Raw genomic sequence first — 15,289 nt, 5'->3', positions numbered from 1 at the left:
TGGAGGGTGCACACCATCCTGTACACAACTGGGGGCTGGAAGAGTTAATGACTCTGGCTCTCTAGGGAAAAGAGTTGTGTCCGCTCAGAATCAGGGTATGCAAATCGGAGCCGTGTGGTCCCTGTCCAGGAGTAGGCCTTGGTGGACCTGGTTTGGGGACGCCAGATGGCATACCTGTCACCCTTGAATATTATAACAGTACCTTCTGCCAGCGCCCTACACTCTCCCTCTCCAGGTGGACTGGATGGCAGATGCCTTGCTTTGGAAATAGGTATTAGTAATGGTTTTCAGTGCAAATGCAACTCAGTGTAAGGTGGCTTAAAATACAGTGTTCACAATATGGTAGACTTCTCAGAGACTTTGAAACGGCTTGTAAGAGTACACACTTGCATTCCCTATGAGCCAGGAACAAATGTAAATGAGGAGAAAGGATAAAGAATGAAATGAGGAGAAAGGATAAAGAATGAATGTACCTTCAGTTGGGTTCCACAGGACAATACAAAGTCCAGAGGAGAGGATGTAAGCAATGGTTCTCAAACTTCTGGGCATGTGCTCACCACCTGGACGCTGGTTAAGGCACAGATTGCTGGGTACCCTCCTTTGAGTTTTTAAACTCACTAGGTCTGGGTTATGGCTCAAGAATTTGCATTTCTAAGAAGTTCCCAAGTGATACTGAGGCTGCTGGTCTGGGGACCACATCTGAACGTGTTCCAGATGCCAGATACCCACCTAGGCTGCATTAAGAACAGTGATCTCTTGAATTCTTTGGAGGGTCTGTAACCACACAGTAGGGAGTGTTTGTGAAGTACATCTCAAGTAGTGTGTAATTTGACTGGTTGAGATAGAGTTAACCTTAAAACGGCTTCTATGTATAGGAACTTAAGTGAGATAGTACAGAAACTCAGGCCAGCAAGTCAGACACACCCGGCTATTTAATAGCTCTGTGATCACACAACATAATTCATCATCTCTCTGAGCCTCAGTTTACTCAGTGATAAAATGGGGAAACTAACGTTTTACCTGAGTTGCTGTGGAGATGAACAAGGTAATGTGTATAAAGCTAAGAGTAGTTATCCTGTATCTGTTCTTCATACAACCATGGGTTCTTTTTTTTCTTCAGTTCTGGAAGATACTCAGCTATTTTTCTTCGTATATCACTCTCCTTCTTTCTTACTATTTCTTCCTTTGGAGGCTCCTGTTAAACATATGTTAGACCTTCTCAACTCATCCTCTATATTCTTTCTTATTTTCTATTACCTTTCTCTGTGTGTTGCATTGTGGGAATATCTTTATATTTGTCTTTCAGTTCACTAATTTTCACTTCATCTGTGTCTAATCTGCTGTTAAACTCATTCACTGATTTTTTTCCTCACCAACTGCATTTTTCATTATTTCTAGCAGTTCTATTTGTTATTATTTTTCAAATATTCCTGAGCATTTTTGAGAGTGCCTTCTTGCTTGCTAATTTTTTTGATTCCATCTTTTGTTTCTTTGAACAGTTCATCCACATTTAGTCTATAGTCTGTGTCTGATGATTCCAGTACAGAAAGTACTTGGGGTGTAACCTCTGTCTGTCTGCTCTCTTTCCCTTCCTGCCCTCTTTCTCATAACTCTTGTTTTCTTATGTTTGGGTGATCTTCTTGAGCTTGTATTTGATTGGTATTCATCTGTGGGAATCCTGAGTGTCCTCTGTTGGGACACTACGCCGTCCTCCAGCATTTCTTCTCCATGGCCTGGGCTTTCATGTGGGAGTCTCAGGTTCCCGCACCCATCTTGCTGGTGACCCTGGGTGTCCCCCCATCCACTACAGTACTCATGTTACTATTTTCCCTGAGGACAAACTCATATTGTTGTGCTCTTATTTGCCGCTCACTTTTCCCTGCTCAGATTTCAACTCGCTTTTTGCTGTATACTTAAATATCAAAAGCAAATTGTGGGTTTAGAAAAAACCTTACCCGTGTTCACTAATGAGGGAGACTGCATTTGGCCGTCACGAGCTTCAGATGCCACAATAAAAGCTAAGCCCTGCCAGCTCTCGTGTGCTGCCATCATTGATCAAAGTGCGCTCTTTTATTTGACTTGCGTGGTTCTGTGACCTCAGGTCAACAAAGGGTCACTGCTTGTCTGAAGTAAAAGTTCAAAGGGGGTTGTAGACTGATGTCTGTATCAGTTCGTTGTTCCGATCAAGGTCCCCGTGAAGCTAGAAGAGAAGAAGCGTGACTTGGTTCCATCTCATGAACTAGAGCAGAGGGAGAGAGTGGGGAACTGGTGATAAAAATTTCTGAAAGGCAGATGTGTGGAAGAGCAGCTTGCTGTGGCCCCAGATTTGAGCCTGTGCTCTGTACTGGTCCTGCTTTCATTGTTTGTATGGAACGCACGTGTGCCTCAGTTTTGCCGTGAGGCGAGACAAAGCACGTAGAGTTGCATTTTCTTTTGTCTTTTGTGGATTGTTAGGGCTGGCACCTCTCCTCAGTAGGGGAACTCTGGGCCTTATGTCGGCCTGCACACTCTTCAGCATGTCACTCTCATAACTTCTCCTTCCCGGTTCCCCAGCTCTCCCTCTTGAGAAGCCACTGTCGGGTAGACTTTCTGAGTAAGGCCTAGACTGAGGCCCCGTATGGCACTTATCTGACCAGCCCATACAGCATCAGCCCTGGACAGGAGGGTGAATGCTGGCTCTGGGAGCCCCTCCCTGTCTATCTGTATGGCCCACCCCGGCCACGGTGAGGGACCATCATATGCACACAGCCCACCCCAGGTTGCCCTCCTTCCCCTCCAGCCAGCCATGCTCTCATCTGCCCTGGACAAAAGCACGCAGGAGAGTGAGAGTGCCTGGTGGGCTAGGCTGTGCCCTGGCTCCTCCCATTCTGTCTGTGGTAGACATAATGCAACATCCCGGGACCTTATGGGGGAGCTCCTTAGGGTCCCCCAACCTCCCAGGTCCTCACTTCCCCTCCAGTGTCTGGGCATCACCCCCTCACATTCTCTCTGATCCAAGAGGGCAGAGGGGTTGAACCCTCCAGGCTGTGCCTAGCAGAACCAACACTCCCCACTTCCCCTCTGCCAAGTGCTTTGGTGTCCACAAGGTGCGAGGCCTGGGTCACAGAGCCTAAGGCTGTTCGCCCTCCGAGGATGGTGGCTCTCCTGCCCTCTCGCCAAGGAAAGTCGCCTGCTGTTGGACATCAAGACAGTCTAAGGCCAGTTAGAGCAACTTCGCACTTGAGTGGCGGTTCAAAGCGCTGATATCCTATGCTCTTTCGTAGCAAAACACAAATCTGTTGTGAGCTGAATTCTCCAAGAGACTCATTGGGAAGAAATATTCTAGGGCTTCCATGAACGTGCCTGAGGCCAGCTGACCCCAGGGCGGAAGGCAGCGACCCAAGAGGAGCCGGAGACCAGCCTTTGCTCTTCCCCTCTTGGGCGTCTGTGCCACAAACCTGGGGGGTGTTCCCTGACAGAGGGGGGCTCTCTGAGGAACAGGAGGGGGCAAGAGGAGGAGCTTTTGCAGCTTCCAAGCCTGGATTTCCAGTACATTAGATAAAAATAGCACAGCCCAGGACCTGCCTGCTGTCAGCAGACACCTCTCAGTTTCTGGCCGTTAATGTCACCAAGCCTCTGGTCTTTGCTACCTACAGATGCTGGGCCTGTGGGTTTCCCTTCTCTGCCCTTGTTTCCTGCCAGCTGCCTGGGGGACTGCTCAGGCTGCATGTCCACAGCCCGTCCCTGGGCTTGCTGGTCCTCGTGTGTGTTCACCAGGTAGCTCTTGCTGCTGGAGATGGCACAGGCTGCCTGGCTGGAGCTCCGGGAGGGAGGGACTCTCCTCCAGGGCCTGGGGAAGCCTCGAGGAAGTGTGTGCCTTTGCAGAAATCGCTTGTCCAAAAGCAAGAGACATGCCATTTCCTCCTTGCACCAGCTCTTTTTATACTATTTTTATCATGAACAATAAAATATACAAAAAAGCACATCACTCTATATGTCCAGCTCAGTGAATAATTGCAGAGCAAATGCCACCAGAGTCAAGAAATACAACACTAGCATGGCAGAAGGTCCCCCACTCAGCACCCCCCCCCCCCCACTGAGGACACCATTTCCTGGACTCTGTGTCCACCATGTCCTTGCTTTCTTCTTCGTCTTTTTTTTTTTTTTTCAGTTTGACTACCTCGGACCTAAGTGCACGTCTCTAAACAAAACTGTTTGCCTGTTTCAGAACTTTGTGCACACGTTGTGTGTTTTATGCTCATGATAGTCGTCTGCTTTCTAGCACTGCCATTCGTTCATTTCATTGTTCCAGGATATTCCATGGTGTGAATACCCCACGATTTATTTACTCACTCGGCCGTCAGTGGACATTTAGGTTGTTCACAGTTTCTGGTAAACAGATAACACTGCTATAAACGTCCCGGCATACTTTCTGAGCGCTGAGATCACAAATTTTGTACACCTGGAAGGGGAGTCGATTGCTGACTTACAAAGGATGGACAGGTTCAATTTCAGAAGAGAATTCCATATTGTTTTCCAAAATGTTTGGATGCACACTCCCACCAGCAGGATATGAGGGTGCCTGCTGCCCCCATTCTCAGCAACACTTATCATTATCAGACATTTTCATTTTTGCCAGTCTGAAGGGTGTGTCATGGTATTTCCACTGTGGTCTTAATTTGCATCTCCCAGATTTCTAGTGAGGTGATTGCACCACCTCCCAGGGCAGTCGCGATCCACTGTCTCGGCTTTAACAAGAAAAAGTCAATCAAGTCATAAGGCAAGATGGAGTGCTGGGGACTGGATGTGAGTTCAGAAAACCAGAGTTCAGACTCCGTTTATTGTTTCCAAGACCCAGGGGTCAGAGATGTAAGGACTCTAAGTCAAAGAGAATGGTATTTTTGGATGGCCTACGGAGTCGTTCTCCCAGGCCACTTTTTATATGCATACGTGTAGATTCTTAACGCTTGGAGTTAAGAATTTGTATAGTTCTTTATTCCTCCATACTATCTTATTTGCTTGTCACTAATGCTTATAAAATAAATAAAATATAACTAGTTCCGCATTCCGCGTGATAGAACAGCTTCCTCTAAAATAGACTCAGTTCTGCCCCATATGAAAATATATTTCACCTTTTCTGTGTGGTTATTTTTTAGTTTGACAGCAACGAACTGACCTTAATGAGCCGTGTGCTCACTTCGGTGTGGACAACTCGGTTGAGTTGGGAGGGAGGAGCTGTTTTCAGGGTGCGGGTTTCAGAAGCCGCCCCTGCCGAGGCCAGGAGGGTCTGGGTGTGTCACGCCACCACACCAGCTGCCCTGAGCTGTGGGGCGTGGAGGGAACCCGTCCATCGTGCACAGCCAAGCACGACTTGAAAAGAAATGTATTTTTAAAACAAGCTTCTCACCCTACACAACGCAGCTCAGCACTCAGGTCTTGGGTTAGCTGTTTGAGACCAATTTGCAAGGCCAAGGAACGTGTGACCACATCCGTTTCCAAAGCCGGTCTCCTGGAGGTGACCTCCTGCAACCGGGAGGAGACATCAGAAATTTCTCCCAAACACCAAAGTCCCCCAGCCACTTGGCACAGTTGAACTCTTCCCGAAGTATGGTGCATTTGAGCACATTGCTTAACAGTTTAGGGCCTCCATTTCCTCATTTTAGAAAATGCCCGGCCTGGTGAGGTCTCTGGGAGTGCCGTGACTCACGCTCTCTCAGATCTTGTGATCCAAAGGGCTTGAGTGTCTGAGAGGGGAAAATGGGCGGAGCATGGGGTGACTAAGAAGCTCAACTGAGAGATGGGGTTCGCGTCCACTTCATGCCTTTGCAGCCCCGGCCTGGACGGTGGCCTCCCCAGCAGCCTCTCTCCTCCTAGGCAGAAGCTACAAGATGTGTTCTCTGCTTGTTATGGGACTGGCAAGTCTCATTCCCCAGGATGAAGGAAAGGGGGCCACACCCCAGAGAACCCCCAAGGACCATGCAGGCAGAGCCTTGGCGTCAGCACAGCCGAGCGCAGCCCTAATTCTGCTTGCTGTTACTCACCCCACTGTGGATGACATTCTCTTCTCCCGGTGACATCATCTGATGGTACCTGATGGGACCACAATTTAAATCCTGGTTCTGTCCTCCCCTCTCTGCAAAGGGGAGAGTGTGAGGGGGCAAAGAGGACCCTGGGGAGTGGGAACTTTCACCCTGCTCCATCTGTGGTCCAGAAGGTCCTAATTAAAATGGCCACCAAACACCCCCAAAACAGTACCCTGGGCCAGGCCGGGGAGCTACACTGGTTGGAATCTGACCCAAAGCAGAGCTCGGTGAAGAGAGGAGGTGAGTACAGAGGCTCCACAGATGCCCCCCAGCTGCGGGGGCCTGTGGGTCCCATGTGCTGGTGCCCTGAATGGTGTTGCTGCTCCAGGTGAACCGAGACTCACCCGTGGAGCCCAGGCCTCTCCTGCTGCCCACTCAGGACTCCCGGGCCTGTTCGCCCTTGACCGCAGCCCATGCCCAGCCTGCAGCGTTTCCTGTGGCACATGTGCCATCGTCACTGAGCCGTGAGCCGGGCCTCCCTGGGCATGGGGGGCAGAGTCCTTGACCCCAAGGTGTGGATACTGCTGCAGGTGCCCGCCCAGGGCGTGTCTTCCCACGGGAACAGTGGGCCTGGGGTGATGCACCGTTTCCTGTCTTCCAGGATCAGGGCCAGGGACAACAACGGGTCTTACGCCCTGTGCCTGCTGCACGAGGGGAAAGTGCTGCACTACCGAATCGATAAGGACAAAACGGGGAAGCTGTCTATCCCGGACGGAAAGAAGTTCGACACGCTCTGGCAGGTACACGTAGTCCTCAGAAACCAGAGGAACTGGGCCCTGGGGCTTGTTAGAAATGCCCACCCAGGTCCCTGCCTCGGACCCACCCAATCTCAGCCTGCTTTTCAGCCTCTGGGCGCTCTACATGTGTCCAAGTGTGAGAATCGCCAGGCCAGGGGTCATCAAGTTAGGTGAACGGGGCTCCGGAAGCTTCTGTAGCTTGTCCAGGGCCACTTGGCTCTGGGTACCACGAGGCAGTGGCCACTCAGGGCTGTGCCCAGAGTTTAGTGGGAGGCCCTGCCTGGGGGACTAGAAAACTTTTCTTTCTAAGACCTTCTACCTGGAACCCAGAGCAGGGATGTGTTCCAGTGTCCGCATCCGGCCAGCCAGCAACCCCACATGTGGGAATCGAGGGAAAGGACCACCTCAAAATCCTGTCTCTTTAAAAGTTGAGACCAGGGATCCTTGTTACCTTTCAAGCACTTAGGGTAGCCACCCCCTAATGTATGTTGGTTCCTAGTGCTGTAGTTGAAAAAAATAGTACTTTTGTCTGAACGCAGGGTATTATAGCATTTATCTAGATTAGTCATGTCAACGAAAATAATCCATAACCAATCTATAAATGGAAATTTGGGTGACTTTATTCTGAGCTAAAATGTGAGGACTGTGGCCCGGGGCCTTTCTTCCCAAAGGAAGAAAGGGCACTGAAGAAATAGGGCGCACAGAGTGGTTATATACCCCCAAAGAAGATGTTTCACATAGGATTGAAATGTCCCTTTTACAATAGTCGCGAGACTGCTCTGTCGGCACAGCGATTGAGGGACACAGCAGATAGGTCTGCTGTCTCGGTGGACACAGCAGGGTGGCAGGTCTGTTGTCTCTAGCTGGGTGGTCACAGGTGTGCTGGGTGGTCAAAGGTGAGCACAGCAATCAGTTCCTAGCCTAAGGAAAGATGCTTATCCTTAAGGAAATGCCAATGTCGGGGGAAGTTGCACCTTTATCTTAAGGGCATTTGTTTTTGCCATAGGAAATGTTTACAGCAGATATACAATGCATGCTCAATGGCCATGTCAGCCCCTTTTGGAAAAAACAAAGTCAGGCCGAATTAGGTTTACACCAAATATCTTCCTCATATACTCAAATATATCCTATTGCTTGTCATTTCTATTTGTCAGTCATAACACTAACATCGCCTTTTGGTTTGTGGCTCATTAGCATATGACTCATTATCAGCCACAGGCTTTGCTTTATTTTAATAGTATCGCTTTGAAAGAGTATTTAGCCTATTGGGGACTAGAGCCCAATGCAAATCAGAAAGATGAGTCGGGAATGCTGCCTTCCTGTATTCATTTCCCGTCAAAGTCTCTCATCTCCTACAAGACTCGTTGACAGTGCACGATTAAGGACACCAGATCCATGTGGTGGTCCCACGCTGGAAGGCCCAGCTCCATCACTGGTACACAGGCACTGGGCTTCTCCCAGTGACCGCTTTCCTCCTGTGAGTCCATCACAGTGTCAGTCTGTGCGTTCTCTGTAGTGCCGAGCATCTCCAACTGTTGGAAGTTCCTTCCCACGGCTCTTTCCCATGGCCATCAATGCCTCCCGCATCTCACAGCGTTCAGCCCTCCTTACATCTTTCCCATTGTCTATTTTCTATCTACTGTCTTTAAAAAGAGTATCAAAAATACCAGTAGTGCCTTTCATTTTCACTGGTCTTTCTTGACAGTGATGTAGGGTAGCTCTGTGCCCACCCCCACCAGGAGTCTGGTGCTCTTTTTCTGAGAGTTGGTGATTACTAGACTACTCCGGATTCCTTACTGAAGAGCTGGGGTCGGCAAACCCATGGGCAAAATCTGGCGCCCCCCCCCCCGTTTTTGTGTAGTCCTTGAAGAAAACAGTTTTTACACTATACAAGGTTGTTTAAAAAAATAAAATATTATGTGACAGAAATGGTATGTGGCCTGAAAAAGCCTAAAATGTCACCATCTGGCCCTTTACAGAAAGTTTGCAGACTCCTGCCAAAGGGGAAATCCTTCCGGGTGTGTCTGCCCGCCTCCCCAGCCACCCTCATGGGGTAGATTGTATGAAAGTGGAAGCATTTAAGGAGATATTTGAATGACAGTTGGAGAAGGGGACAGGATGTGTCAACTGCTGTAGGACATCACTACTGTCGGCCTGAGAACACACTGCTGAGTTTAACGGAACAGGGAGCACTTAGTGTCTGTTTCAGTAGCGGGTCAGGGCTGATCAGATTGAGACCTTTGTTAGGAGGGTAGATCCCAGGTTCAGTCTTCTTACCACAGTAAAATAAAATTAAAACCAAAAAAGAGTGCTACCTGGAAGGGTTAAATATATTCATTCAACAGACATTCACCCAAGCAGGTAAGTTTTGAGAGGAAAGACTCAGGAGCAAAGAGTCCTTGACTGGGAAAAAGTACTGAGAAACAGATAAGGAAGAGATACAGATAGGAAGATTTTAGGTTGTCTGAAGAGGAAGTGAGAAAAGAAAATGAGAAATACCAAGACCACCTTCCTATTGCATAATTTTGATTAGATATAAATAAATCTACTAGCCATTAACTTATTTTTTTAATGTGGAAACTGGATGTCATGATTCAGTTTTCTTGGAGCCATTAGCCAAGGATGCCCATGTTCTGTCAACATGAGGCTATTCTCCAAAAGATCACCTTTCCCCACTTCCCAGCTCCTATGTCACCTGTGCTGTGGAATCTTCTCTCTGAAACTTTTGGGCTGAATTACTGGGTCCCTCCAAAGGCTCTGTCCACAGCACTATGACAGCCTTGATCTGTCTACATCGTGATTCATTTGTCTGTCTCTCCACCAAGAACGTAAACATCTCAAGCGTAGGAGTGTGTCTCATTCACTTTAGCTCTCCTTTGTCCTGTCTCAGGGCCTAGCACACAGCAGAATGGTTCTTTTTTTTTTTTTGGTAAAGATTGGCACCTGAGCTAATAACTGTTGCCAATCTTTTCTTTTTTTCTTTCTGCTTTTTCTCCCCAAATCCCCCCAGTACATAGTTGTATATTTTAGTTGTGGGTCCTTTGAGTTGTGGCATGTGGGATGCCGCCTAAACATGGCCTGACGAGCGGTGCCATGTCCGCGCCCAGGATCCAAACTGACGAAACCCTGGGCTGGCGAAGCGGAGCGCAAACTTAATCCCTCGGCCGCAGGGCCGGCCCCCAGAATGGTTCTTAAATGACTGAATGAATGAATGTTAGCATGCTGAATTTGCTTTTATAACATCATGTGGATGTAGGAAAATATAAACAAATAAATGCAACTTGCTACAAAAAGAAGAAAAGAAAGAAACAGAGAGAGAGAGGAAAAGAAAGGAGGAAGGGAGGGGATGGGCCGAGAGTGGAGTAGAATCTGGAAGGGGCATATGGACTTCTGTCCAGAGCCTGAGGCGGAAGGAGAGAGCTGTGGGGAGGATCAGGAGGACCAGCCAGGGAGGGAGCGTTTGTTGTTAAGAGTTATTCTGGGATCACTTTTGAGCTGAGAGAGGAGTCAGCTGCTCCAGGTAGATTTCTCCATTTCCTGCCTCCGTTATTTATCACACTTTCTTACATTCTTCTCTTCCAGCTCGTGGAGCATTATTCCTATAAAGCAGATGGTTTGTTAAGAGTTCTTACAGTTCCATGTCAAAAAATTGGCGGACAGACAGGTGAGTCACTAAGACCTACGCGTCTTGGTCTTTCAGATATTGATAATAATCAGCCTCAGTTTAGATTTGGTTTGTTGCAAATTCAAGTGGGGTGAGGCCTTGTTTTTACTGACTGATTAAAAATGATGTCAGATCGCTCCAATTTTGTTTATATCGTTACTCAAGAAAGGGCTGACAATTTTAACTTTAAAAAACTAGTTATAATTGCATATGTGAGACAGTTGAGTGAAAGAGGATAAAAAGCAATGTATGCATTATCTGTTTCTTAAGTCATAATGTTTTGTAATCACAATGATGGATCTGCGTGGGGGAGGGGTAAATAGGTGGTTTTCGCTGATTCAGCAGTAACTGTCCATGCCCTTTCCAACCAGGAAATATTAATTTTGGAGGTCGTCCACAACTCCCCAGTTCCCATCCTGCGGTAAGTGTCGTTAGACACAGCACTAAAGGGGAAGCGGTCGTGTGTTAGCACAGTGAGGAGCAGGCTTTAGCTAAGAGGAGTAGTGGTGACTGTCTTTATCACTCTTGATAAACTGGGATTGCTGGTGAGTGTCAGCCAGAATCAGCCTACTTTCAGTTCCAAGCCAGCCAAGCTAATTTCTTTGGTAGCTTAACTTCACTCCATTTTCTAAAAGTATCCAAAGTGACCATGAAACCCAGAGTTAAATCAGAAGTATGCCTCCTGGCAGATTTGGGAGATGGTGATGTGTTGTTCAGGCTCTGTCTGGAACCACCTGTGTGGACCTGTGCCCACGATCCACGTGACCATGACCCGGTGTCACCAGCCTGGTCTATCAGATATCTCCCTGAGGTGGTCCACCCGACTCTTTTGGTTCAGTCAACCAAGACCTTGTTCTCAGAAGACTCGACCTCTCTGGGAGAGCTGGTTTGACAACAGCTGAGCGGAGAAGCCTCTGGAGAAGTTTGGAGTCGCGGGTTTGGCCAAGTGCCACCTCCCCCTTCACGTCAACACGAGATGAGAACGTGGCCTGTCCACACCTCTCCATGTGGGTTTGCCCGACATACCTGATGGCCCTGAAGACAGAAAATCCACCTCCCTTCCACTCCAGACTGTTAGGAGCTGATGCACGCATTCAAACTCAAAGCAGGAGCGGGTTTCCGGCTCCCTTTTGGGGACCTTGCTATGGACCTCTGACGCCCTTCAGCGCCCTCTGTGCGGCGTAGAAATTCCCCCATCAGGAGTGGTGCGCTCTGCGCCTCACTTTTTGCCTGTTAACCCTTAAAAACAAAATCCACAGAAAGCGGAATGTCCATGCTGCCCCTAGCAGGGACTGTTGATGCTCAGAAGTCACGCCTACGTTGAAACAGCGATGCTCTCCCAGGCAGCACTTGTCACTGGATTGGGGGAACTGGAATTTGCTAAAATACCAGTGGACTTTGGGATCAACGTTTAAAATATAGAACCTTTTTGAAGCCATCATTTTACTTTACCTTTTACATGGCTCATGGGCCTGACCAGTCTCCTTGAAGGTCATGCACTCTGGGAGACAGGTCCATTTTCCCAAGAGACGGAGAGGGTATAAGGCCAAGACTGCTCAGAAGGACATCAGGCCCTGTATTTAGCCATGCATCGCCCAGTGGCTTCAAGAACTTAAATATTTTGGAAAAACTTATCAACTGGTGAGATAACACGCAGAAAAAAATGCATATACCCTAAGTGTCCAATTCAGTGAATTCCCACAAACAGCCAAAGAAGTAAGAAAATCGAACATCAGATTTCCTTTTAGTTTCTTTAGACCAGTTATTGTCTTGAGTCTGTGACCTAGTCATTCTATATGAAACGTGGGCTATTTAACATAACAGCACTAATTGTATAGCCTTCTGTGGAAAATATTGTAAAATATTTCTCCAGATCCTTCTGCTCAGGTGGCGGGGCTTTTCTGAAGCATCCCTAATGATCGCGTGCTGCCCATAGTGAAGGGCCTGGGCAGCATCTGGAGGGTGGCAATGTGATTGTAAGGCAAGTCACAATCGCGTGTTGCATAAGCGAGCCCGTGTTTGTTTTCTGAAACATTTACTGTTCCTCTTTGCCATTGTGGTTTCTAGACTTGGTCAGCGGGTGGAATAATCTCAAGAATCAAATCATACTCCTTCCCAAAGCCTGGCCACAGAAAGGTGCTAACGCGTCCCCTGCTTGCTGTCCCTCACTGAGTGGTAGGACTGACGCGCGCTCAGCACCGCGCTCCGCCCGGCTGCCCTGCGTGTGCCCTGCTCTGGTCTCGTGCCTCCTGGCTGCGGGGTGGCCCTCACGGGCAGCCCACGCCGGTACTCACTGTGCTTTCCATGTGGGTCCCAGTCACTTTGCTGCAAAGTCCATCACCGTGAGCCGGCTCGCTCTGCTAAAATGTGCGCTTCAAAGTCATTTCGGTCAGCGTGACAGGTGGGAGCCAATGGTCATATCAGAAAATCTTTTCTAGGGGAGCCAAGGTACTTTTGAGTTGCCGGGATCACAGGTGGCAGTGTCATGGTCACTGACTATTTAATTTATGTGTGGATGAAAGGAACGCCAGGGTTTGTGGCACCGCACAGTGAGTGCTTAAGGCTGCTTAGTTTATAGCTCTCAAGTGCCACAGTCACTGCCTTGTGGCTGTAGATTTCCAACACAGAACCTGAAATAGAACTTGTCTAAAGATGAGGTGGACTTTGAGGCTTAGAAACGCCTTTTTTCTTTCTGAGGCAGTCGTTGACATATGACACGCTTTTACATTTTACTATACACATATATATATAGCAAAATATATATATAACATGTGTATGGATTGCTTTTTTCCTTGCTACTTTTATTATTGGTGGTATAAAATTGATTCTTTTGTTATTAATTCTTTCCATTTTCATGTCAGTTGGTATTTTTCCAAGCATTTCAGCAATAATTGGGCATCAACTCTTGAAGCAGGTTGCCTGATGTCCCTCTTAGAAACAGCAGAAATAAAAAAGCCTAAAAGCCCTGAGATTTTATTTATTAAAAATTTTCCAAGTGGTCAAGCTGTGCTCCGGACACTCTCAGTCTCGTTGGCCACGGAGCAGAGAAGTGAGTTTAACATGATGTTTGAAGAGCAGTTACATGAAAAACCTGGAAGGAGTGACTGTATGTTTTCACGTCACTTGTCCAGTCAGCATGGATCGGCTCTTGGGAAATGTCAGGCATCCCTTTTAGGGGGTGACAGGGAGGGCTGCCTGTGCCCGGGGGTGGCATGTTGAGGGGGGCCCGGTTGTCCAGGTGATACGTTCTTTATGTCAGTATCCTTCCTCTCCCACCACTTGGTGTTTGTTTCCAGCCACCAGGGCCAGTAGGTGATTGCGGCGTTGGCCTTGCAGAGGTCACGGTTCCCCATGATCCAAGGCAAAGCTCTCCACAGCTGCCACCTTCTGGCCCACTGGGCCCTGGACCCTGTGGGCGTTTGGCCCTTCTCCTTGGCGAGGGCTCTGCTCGGTTGCCAGCATGGCGTCTCACAGGACTGTAGTCCAGTGGGAAGTAGGACAGACGGGGCTCCATCCACTGAGCTGATTCAAAAAGTATCCTGATTCAGGGAGCTTTTCAATCATCATCTTTTCAAGGTTATGTTACAAATTCGGCTTACGTCACTGACTTCACCACCATGCTTTGGCAGTCGAGCACGAGAAGCAGAAGGCCTTAACCCAATGCTGTGCTGCCGAAGCTTCATACAGCAACTCAGGGCAGCCCACACAGCATGCATGTGTCCCTTCAGCAGGCCCAGGACCCCTCACACGCCCGGCTTCCTTGGCCCCTCCACTCACAGGGTCTCCTCGCAGCCATTGGGGAGCCCCAGTGGATGAAGGCCACACGCCCGGTTCCCACGGCTTGTGCGTTCATCATTCTGTTTATGATGGCCCAAGGCCTGTGTGCCAACACATAGCTCCCAGCCCATGAGCACTCCCAGAGATGAGCGGTTTCACTGTAAACAGAGGAGACACGGAGTTCCACGTTTATCTTAATTCTGTGGTTTCCCAGTGCATCACTCAGGGCCCAACCAGGTGGGCGCGAGCAGTCGGAGATTTGTATATAAAACAGACACACACGCACATAGGTACATCTATCACACACATGCAGACATGTTCATACATACACACATCTGTACACACATTCATATATGGATCTATCAAAAGGACTTGCCGCCCACAGTTGCAGGGGCTGGCTAAACAAGTCCGATGTCTGCAGGGCAGGCCATCAGGAAGGGACAATCGGGAGCAGGATGGAACCTTTCAGGTGGGCTGAAGCCGTCATCCACAGCCAGGGGTCAGTCGTGCCCACCGACCCCCCTTTCTTCTCTCTTGGGAAAGTCTCAACGCTCCTGTAAGGACTCTTGACTGATTAAGCCAGGCCCACCCAGGATCATCTCCCTAACTTAAATCAACTAATTAGGGATTTTAATTACATCTGCAAAATCCCGTCACAGCAGATCTGAGGATCATGGTTTGAGTCAATCATGGAGGACTGGAGTTCAGGTTAGCCAGGTTGATACACCAACTTGCCATCAGCCCAGTGAAAAGTAACCCAGCATTGTGAGCATCAAGCCCCATTCCCACCCCATCATTGGCCCACACAGGCCAAAGCCAGCTCAGGTCACTCCCAGTGACTAAAGAAATATCCAGAAAATATGTTTAGTAGATCTTTAGACTAAAAGAGAACATGTCTAAAAGAAGTTGAAGAAACTATCAGGAAGACTACCTAAAGATAAAGAAAAATATGCATTAAATAAGAACCAAAACATCATCAAAAGAGAAATGATAAACTGGGAATAAGCATTAGTAATGATGATACACATATAAGGTTAATGTCTTTAATA

General features: G+C 48.3%; 1 protein-coding gene across 4 annotated transcripts in view; it reads left to right on the top strand.

The window, feature by feature from the left end:
* SYK (spleen associated tyrosine kinase) overlaps positions 1 to 15,289 on the top strand; it is a 94,755-nt gene that overhangs the window by 48,447 nt on the left and 31,019 nt on the right. For 3 of the 4 annotated variants that reach the window (XM_014854666.3, XM_070495453.1, XM_070495454.1), the window contains 4 exons: positions 6,664 to 6,802; positions 10,382 to 10,463; positions 10,835 to 10,884; positions 12,531 to 12,599. In XM_014854666.3, coding sequence (XP_014710152.1) covers positions 6,664 to 6,802; positions 10,382 to 10,463; positions 10,835 to 10,884; positions 12,531 to 12,599 — 340 coding nt within the window. The remainder of the gene's footprint in view (positions 1 to 6,663; positions 6,803 to 10,381; positions 10,464 to 10,834; positions 10,885 to 12,530; positions 12,600 to 15,289) is intronic. The other variant, XM_014854667.3, reaches the window with a different exon arrangement.

The sequence above is a fragment of the Equus asinus genome, chromosome 23 (genome assembly GCF_041296235.1).
Source record: "Equus asinus isolate D_3611 breed Donkey chromosome 23, EquAss-T2T_v2, whole genome shotgun sequence".
Lineage (NCBI taxonomy): Eukaryota > Metazoa > Chordata > Mammalia > Perissodactyla > Equidae > Equus > Equus asinus.
This window is presented reverse-complemented; position numbering and strand designations above follow the sequence as displayed.